This window comes from Capra hircus, chromosome 7, assembly GCF_001704415.2.
Source record: "Capra hircus breed San Clemente chromosome 7, ASM170441v1, whole genome shotgun sequence".
NCBI classification, from domain to species: domain Eukaryota; kingdom Metazoa; phylum Chordata; class Mammalia; order Artiodactyla; family Bovidae; genus Capra; species Capra hircus.
Window position 1 is genome coordinate 48,771,375 of NC_030814.1, and position 8,731 is coordinate 48,780,105.

An 8,731-nucleotide genomic window follows, 5' to 3' on the forward strand; every position below is an offset into this window, starting at 1 on the left:
TCATCCCAGCGATACCCGTACTGATGGAGCTTCTGGAGCCTGGGGATAATGAGATGTGTACAATAGCTCCTGTCCTCTGGATACTAGTGCTGCCAGTCTAGCTGTCAACTGAAGAATGAGGAGGGGGAGAGGTTGAGGAGAGAGGTAAGCCAAGTGGCACAGCCTTCCCTATTCTCCACTGCTGTCTCTACTGCTACTTCAGACAGCCACTGTGAGCCCTGGGGAAGAAGCCACCAGTTTGTTTACGAGTTTCTGGCCACGTCCAGGCCTCAGTGTCTCCAGTGGCGGACTGACCCGGTTGGAATAGAAAATGATGCACATCCCTTCCAGGACTGGCGCTCGGATAAGCTAAGACTCCCTGATCGAGGAATGTCTGTCCAGGCCATTCCAGAGCCATTCCATCGAATTCCAAGCAGCCCCCCTTCCTCCTTTCCCCAGTCTGGGCTAGGGCGGAGGCTGGAGCCGGAGGGCCCAGTCGGCCTGGGCTTCCCGCCCGGGGGCGGAGCCGCCGCTGGACGCCCCGCCCCTCCACCTGGGGCTCGGCCCCGGCAGATGTTACAACTTTTTCTCATTCTCTCCCGCGGTGTCCCCCACAGACCCGCCCAACCCGTGCCTCCCTCCCCTCTTCTCTTCTGGGGTCCTGCCCACCTCCCTAAGGGGAGCCGACAGTTCTCCCGACTCCGGGCGGGGCGAGAGGCCGGGCCGGGGGCTGGAGGGTCGGGAGGAGGAGAAAGGGAACGCAGAGGCGAGAGAAATTAGGAGGCGGGAGAAATCAAGGGCTACAACGAAGAGGGGAGTCAGAGGATGGTCGAGAGCACTTTTTGGGAGCCGCCACACCGTGTCTCAGGCTGGCCTGGCTGAACTAGGGGAGAGGGACACGAGCGGCGCAGGGCGGGCGCTGGGGCGGCGGGAGACTGCGCGGGCCTGACCTCCTCAGAGCGCCCCGCTGCGGCCGCGCAGGTTCGGCCTCGTCGTCCAGCCAGTCCCGGACCGACCGCTGGGTCGCCCCCAGGGGACGCTGAGCGCTCTAGCAGCGTCCGGGCCAGTCGGCCGGCGGGCGTGCGGGCCGTGCGCCCTGGGCGCGCGAGGCGGTGAGGCCCTGGGAGCGCTGCGCGCCGGGACGCACGGGCCGGCATGGCGATGCACGCCCTTACCGGCTTCTCTCTAGTTAGCCTGCTCGGCTTCGGCTACCTGTCCTGGGACTGGGCCAAGCCGAGCCTGGTGGCCGACGCGCCCGCGGAGGCTGGCGTGGAGCACCCCTCGGCTGCTCCACCGCAGCCTCCCCACATCATATTCATCCTCACCGACGACCAGGGCTACCACGACGTGGGCTACCATGGCTCAGATATCGAAACCCCTACTCTGGACCGCCTGGCAGCCGAGGGTGTCAAGTTGGAGAATTATTATATCCAGCCCATCTGCACACCTTCACGGAGCCAACTTCTCACCGGCAGGTAAGCATGACCCAAGCCACTGATGCCGGTCCAAGCCCCAAATAAACCCAGCTGTACGTTTCACTTTGTACTGACATTAACACCACTGGGAGCTGGGAAGCCCCGGCTCACAGCCAATTCTGTCTCCAGTTGACTGTGTGATCATTAGTAAAGACCTTTGCCCTTTCCGGGACTCGGTTTCCCTACCTGTACACTGAATGGGTTGGATCATCTTTGGGGATCTAATCCCTCTGATGTTCAGACTCCATACCATGTGAAGGAGATATCTGATCATCTCTTTGTTAGAGGAACATGGAAGCCTCTGACATCTAGGTCTGAATGTTGCTTCTGTTAATATTTACATACCCTGAGGCCCTGAGCAGGGTGTGTAACTTCTCTAAGCCTCAGTTTTCTTGTCCATAAAATGGGGTGAAGAACAGTTTTTAATCTTGAAAAAGAGTGATGAGGATGGAACCAGTTGCATATAGGCTGCTTGGTTATCAATAAATGGCAGCCACAATGTTACTGGAAGGATTAGGGCCTCCAAATTGTTTAATGATGACATTGGGAAGAAGCCAAGGAATGGATAGGTGGAGGAGAAAGGCACACACAGAATGCCTGACCTGTGTAGCCTTAGGCTAGTTACTTCATTTCTCAAAGCCTCTGTTTTTTCATCTGCAAAATCCTCCCAAGTTGGCTGGAAGCCCCAAGGAGACGTGCTGCTTTCTCTGTAAGGAGTTGTCCACAGGCAAGGTGGTAGGATTACAGGATTAATAGAGCAGGGAAACAGGAGGTGGGTGTGTGGAAGGCAAACTCTGGCCACTTAGGAGAAAATCCTTTGGCAAGGCTGAAGCTAATCCTCCTTGGATGGGGTCCAAGGCGTGCTTTCTCCCAAATTCCATCCAGAAGCCACTAGCATGATCTCAGAAACCAGAGCCATAGTCTTCCTGTTTCCTGGACGGGAGAAACTGAGTCACAGAGTCAGGGAGCGCCAAACTCGGTGCCTGTGCCCAGCATCGGGATGGGTAGGAGAGAAGTCTGAGAAGCCAGGTGCTTAGAGGGGCCCTGGAGCTGGGAATCAAATAGTTGCCTTTTCTTTCTTCAACCTGGCACTTAGCATTTAGCTCTAGGAACTGAGAAAGAGAATCGGAAAGAGGAAGGGGCTCAAGTGTATGAGTTGGGGGTGAGGGCTACAGTAAAGAGCCAATGTTAGCCGGCTTCCAGAAGAGGGAGGAGGAATCTGCATTCCCAAGAGTGGTGCACAAGTTAGCATTTTCTCTCCGAGAGATGACTTTTGGTTTAAGCAGGGAAATGAGCAGCATGCAGGGCATCGTTCCAGCCCTGCCACCTCCCCACCCCCCCATCTGCAGAGTTAGCTGAGCGTGGCCGGGCAGTGTCTGCCCTCTGCCCCCTGCAGCTAGCTGGCTCCATCTGACTGATGCTGACTACTCTCATTAGTGTTTGTTAGTGCATCCAGTCGTGTTTGGTAAAGCTGGAGAGAGCCAGTTTCCCATGTTACTCACTTGCAGACAGACTAGTGACTCTTAGCTGGCCCACCCACTTTACCAAGCAGGGTTCTATGGTGTCCAGCCTCTGCGAAAAAGAGGCCTACTGCCACTTGGGGCCCTTGGGTACTTCTTGTATCAAATCTAATCGTTCATTAGCTTAACCCAAGGTCTGCAGAGGCCACATCACTGATAGATTTTGAGTGTGAGTTACTGAGACCTGGGCTCAAAGCTCAGTGCTCCTGCTTGCCAGCCATCTTGAACTTGGGCCTGTTGCTGCACTCTTGGGAGCCTCAGTTTTATCATCAGTGGAATGGAGGTAATAACAGTCTTCACTGTAGGTTACTTAGGCAAAGTAAGTGAAATAGTGTGTGCAGCCTATAGTGTTAAAAATGGCAGTAGTAGCTAATGATAGCTGACAACCAAAACAGCTTTAAGATAAGGAAACCAAAACAGAAAAATGCACCCCAGTGACCAGCTTAAAGGTATCAGGAATTTAGGTCATGACTGGCTTAACTTGGATGCCTGGGAGTGAGAAAAAGGTGTGGGGTTCTAATACACTTGTGAAGTTCCAGGCTTCTTACTTAGGCTGGGGTTTGTAAGCTTGAGTGACAGTGACAGTCTGAGCAGATAACCTGGGCCCCTTGACCACAGAAGAAGAAATGGGATAGAAATGAATAAATGGGGAATGAAGAGTTCTGCTCACCGTTTGCTCCTACCTCAAGGTGTTAGCCTGTGTGAGTGACCTGGATCTCAGGGCCACATAAACTTGCAGGCAGGCACCTGAGAACTGGTCTCATAACATCTGCGAGCTGGACGGTTTTTACATGTGTCCCATTCCAACCAGCTCACTCCTCACATGAGCTAACTGGGGCCTCCATGGGAGAAAGAAGTGGCAGCCTAATCTACCAGAAAAGGGCCTGTGTTTGGGGACTCTGATTGGCTTTATGTTCAGGTCCTGGCTCTGCTCCTGACCACTGAGTGAACTTAAACAGTCTTTCCCTTCCTCTGAACCTTAATTTCTTTTTAAGTTGAGATGAATAAACTAGAAAATGATTTGAGTCCCTTCTGGTTCTAAAATCCTTTGAGTGTCATTCTTCATTCATTCATTTCATAAGTAATTGAGTGTCATTGAAACATCTCCGGAGCACTAGGAATACAAAGAGGAGTAAGGGGCAGTCTCATTAAATATCACTGGGCCCAAGAACATGTATGTACAGCCAAGTAGAATCCTATGGCTAAGTGGGACCAGTGAAGGTTTGTACTTAATGCTGTAAGAACCCAGAAGCAAAAGTGGCTCATTCTTTGAGTGAGAAACTTTATAGTGATGGTAACATTTGGGCTGGACTTTTAAGAGGGAATGCTGCTGCCGCTAAGTCGCTTCAGTCACGTCCGACTCTGTGCGACCCCCCAGAAAGCAGCCCACCAGGCTCCCCCGTCCCTGGGATTCTCCAAGCAAGAACACTGGAGTCGGTTGCCATTTCCTTCTCCAATGCATGAAAGTGAAAAGTGAAAGTGAAGTCGCTCAGTCGTGTCCGACTCTTAGCGACCCCATGGACTGCAGCCCACCAGGCTCCTGGGTCCATGGGATTTTCCAGGCAAGAGTACTGGAGTAGGATGCCATTGCCTTCTCCATTAAGAGTGAATAGGAGAGGAGAAATATCAATAACCTCAGATATGCAGATGACACCACCCTTATGGCAGAAAGTGAAGAGGAACTAAAAAGCCTCTTGATAAAAGTGAAAGTGGAGAGCGAAAAAGTTGGCTTAAAGGTCAACATTCAGAAAATGAAGATCATGGCATCCGGTCCCATCACTTCATGGGAAATAGATGGGGAAACAGTGGAAACAGTGTCAGACTTTATTTTTTTGGCTCCAAAATCACTGCCGATGGTGACTGCAGCCATGAAATTAAAAGATGCTTACTCCTTGGGAGAAAAGTTATGACCAACCTAGATAGCATATTCAAAAGCAGAGACATTACTTTGTCGACTAAGGTCCGTCTAGTCAAGGCTATGGTTTTTCCTGTGGTCCTGTATGGATGTGAGAGATTGGACTGTGAGGAAGGCTGAGCGCCGAAGAATTGATGCTTTTGAACTGTGGTGTTGGAGAAGACTCTTGAGAGTCCCTTGGACTGCAAGGAGATCCAACCAGTCCATTCTGAAGGAGATCAGCCCTGGGATTTCTTTGGAGGGAATGATGCTGAAGCTGAAACTCCAGTACTTTGGCCACCTCATGCAAAGAGTTGGCTCATTGGAAAAGACTCTGATGCTGGGAGGGATTGTGGGTAGGAGGAGAAGGGGACGACAGAGGATGAGATGGCTGGATGGCATCACTGACTCGATGGATGTGAGTCTGAGTGCACTTCTGAAGTTGGTGATGGACAGGGAGGCCTGGCATGCTGCAATTCGTGGGGTTTCAAAGAGTCAGACGTGACTGAGCGACTGAACTGAACTGATCGATGAGAGGAGGACTTGCTCTAGACCCCATGACTAGTTAGTGGCTTAGAATGTAGGGACCCTGAAATCTGGAGTCAAACTGTTGGGGATACAAATCCCAATTCTAATTACTAATTGTGTGACTCGCTGGTTAAATGATTTAATTTACTGAGCCTCCGTTTTCTTATTTGGGAGATGGGAATAATAATAACGATAGGCACCCCACCCCAGGTTAAAGTGAGGATTTAGTGAGATAATTCCTATAAAGGGCATAGCACCGCAATACTGAGCATACAAGTGGCTGGCACCAGCCTTTATTGTTGTTGTCATGATTAGCTTGGGTTCAATTCTTAACTCCCCAATTTCCTAGCTGTGTGATACTGCTTGAGTGACTTAACCACTTTGGGCTCCAACCTCCTCATCTGTAAGATGACAAATACCTGCTTCAGTTGATTTTGAGGGTTCAGTGAGCTAATGCATTCGAAGTGCTGGGCACATTTGATAATACCTACTGGGCTTTCCTGGTAGCTCATCTGGTAAAGAATCCTCCTGCACTGCAAGAGACCTGGGTTTGATTCCTGGGCTGGGAAGATCCCCTGGAGGAGGGCATGGCAACCCATTCTGGTATTCTTGCCTGGAGAATCCCCATGGACAGAGGAGCCTGGCGGGCTACAGTCCATGGGGTTGCAAAGAGCCAGACATGACTGAGCGACTAAGTACAGCACAGCACTAGTTACTTTACTTTTCTTGCCGGTAGTGCTGGGACCTGAGCTCACCGCGGAGTGAGTGTTGGAGGTTGGGGAGCCAGAACAGTGGTTTCTGCCTCACCAGTGATTTCTGTGTCCTCTCCTCTTCCTGCCAGATACCAGATCCACACAGGACTTCAGCACTCCATCATCCGCCCTCGGCAGCCCAACTGTCTGCCCCTGGACCAGGTGACACTGCCTCAGAAGCTTCAGGAGCTGGGCTACTCTACCCACATGGTGGGCAAGTGGCACCTGGGCTTCTACCGGAAGGAGTGCCTGCCCACGCGCCGGGGCTTTGACACCTTCCTGGGCTCGCTCACAGGCAACGTGGACTACTACACCTATGACAACTGTGATGGCCCAGGGGTGTGCGGCTTCGACCTGCACGAGGGTGAGAATGTGGCCTGGGGGCTCAGCGGCCAATACTCCACTCTGCTCTACGCCCAGCGCGTCAGCCACATCCTAGCCAGCCACAGCCCCCGGCAGCCCCTCTTCCTCTATGTGGCCTTCCAGGCGGTCCACACGCCTCTGCAGTCCCCGCGCGAGTACCTGTACCGCTACCGCACCATGGGCAATGTGGCGCGGAGGAAGTACGCGGCCATGGTGACCTGCATGGATGAGGCCGTGCGCAACATCACCTGGGCCCTCAAGCGCCATGGTTTCTACAACAACAGTGTCATCATCTTCTCCAGTGACAACGGCGGCCAGACCTTCTCGGGGGGCAGCAACTGGCCGCTGCGAGGACGCAAGGGCACTTACTGGGAAGGGGGTGTGCGGGGCCTGGGCTTTGTCCATAGCCCCCTACTCAAGAGAAAGCGACGGACAAGCCGGGCACTGGTGCACATCACTGACTGGTACCCGACTCTGGTGGCTCTGGCAGGGGGCACTGCCTCGGCAGCTGATGGGCTGGATGGCTATGACGTGTGGCCAGCCATCAGTGAGGGCCGGGCCTCACCGCGCACGGAGATTCTGCACAACATTGACCCACTCTACAACCATGCCCGGCACGGCTCCCTGGAGGGCGGCTTCGGCATCTGGAATACCGCCGTGCAGGCTGCCATCCGCGTGGGTGAGTGGAAGCTGCTGACGGGAGACCCCGGCTATGGCGACTGGATCCCACCCCAGACGCTGGCCGCCTTCCCTGGCAGTTGGTGGAACCTGGAGAGGATGGCCAGTGCCCGCCAGGCCGTGTGGCTGTTCAACATCAGTGCTGACCCCTACGAACGGGAGGACCTCGCTGGCCAGCGGCCAGATGTGGTCCGAGCCCTGCTGGCCCGCTTGGTGGACTATAACCGCACAGCTATCCCTGTGCGATACCCAGCTGAGAATCCCCGGGCCCATCCTGACTTTAATGGGGGTGCATGGGGGCCTTGGGCCAGTGATGAGGAAGAAGATGAAGAAGAGGAGGAAGGCAGGGCTCGAAGCCAGTCCAGGGGGCGACGCAAGAAAAAATGCAAGATTTGCAAGCTGAGATCCTTTTTCCGTAAACTCAACACCAGACTGATGTCCCATCGGATCTGATGGGTGGGGCTGAGATACTTTCCCATGCAAGCTGGCCCTGTTCCTCACCAGGGAGGGGCTTCCAGTCAAGTCCTCCTCTTCAGGGAAATGGGGGCCATACAGTCTCTCAGTTGAAGGGTGGGTAGCTTGGTTTGGGGCTTGGGGGAGAATAAACAAGACTGGGATGCCCGGGGTCCCAGTCCTGCCTCTGTTGACTTGCTCTATGACCTTTGGTGACCTGCACGAGCTCTCTGAGCCTCATTTCCCTCATCTGGAGGATGAGCTCTAATGACTTTGTCGCTCTGTGGTGTGGATCTGGTGCCTGGGACCACAGTGAAGTTCCCACCGACTTTGTCACCGCCTAGCTCACTTAAGGCCTTGCTCTTGAACCCTGAACCTTTGTGGTACTTCCAGGGTGAGGGGCCACCCGGAGGCAGCTCCAGGCCTGGACCCGAGCTGAGGCATGACGATCTTGACCTCTGTCTGAAGCCATGCCCTGAGTACTGAGGTTGGAGGTGCAGGGGCCTGGGACCTTCCTGGCTCCTCATGAGACCTGGGCCAGTCCTGGGGACAGACTGGTGGTGGTGAGCTCCCCTTCCTGGGAGGGAAGGGGAGGACTGGGCCTGGCTGTTAGCTGCTGCAGGATCTAAAGTAGTGGAAGCAACTGTGCAAAGAGCCCCACGCCAACCATCAGAGCATTTGGGTTCTGCTCTGACCTTGGGCCCAGTCCTCTTTCCTGGGCCTCGAATTCCACACCTGCACAAGGGGATGGTAGCCCTGGCTCTGCCTACCTCACAGGCCTGTAGAGAACCGGCCGCAGTAATGGTTATAGAGGAACCCGTGAACTTGATTAAAACGCAGGAACACAGAAGTGAGGGCTGCAGTGCTGTGAGCTGGTGTGGGTGTGTGCACGTGTGTTCTGGGCCAGGTGTGAGCTCACCATTGGTCCTGGGTATGGTCCAGGGGACAGAACATGTGGGTTCTGGCCCAGTCCTGCCCCAGATCCTCTGTGTGGCCTCGGGCCCCCTCTGGACCTCACTGTCCCTGTGTACAGTGAATGAACTGAGAACCCACCCCCTAGGTGTTCTGGGCACCACTGGGCGTGTGTGT

At 54.1% G+C, this 8,731-nt stretch overlaps 1 protein-coding gene across 1 annotated transcript; it reads left to right on the plus strand.

Annotated features, from left to right (window-relative positions):
* On the plus strand, window positions 561–7,820 carry ARSI (arylsulfatase family member I). Its single transcript, XM_005683352.3, has 2 exons — window positions 561–1,454; window positions 6,238–7,820. The coding sequence occupies exons 1-2, from the start codon at window positions 1,135–1,137 to the stop codon at window positions 7,640–7,642; spliced, it is 1,725 nt and encodes a 574-aa protein (XP_005683409.2). The 5' UTR covers window positions 561–1,134; the 3' UTR covers window positions 7,643–7,820.

Bases quoted from the DNA above. Each gene is read 5' to 3' on its own strand.
- ARSI (XM_005683352.3), top strand. From the start codon at position 1,135: ATGGCGATGCACGCCCTTACCGGCTTCTCTCTAGTTAGCCTGCTCGGC. The intron at 1,455-6,237 runs GTAAGCATGACC...TCTTCCTGCCAG, and splicing joins AGCCAACTTCTCACCGGCAG to ATACCAGATCCACACAGGAC.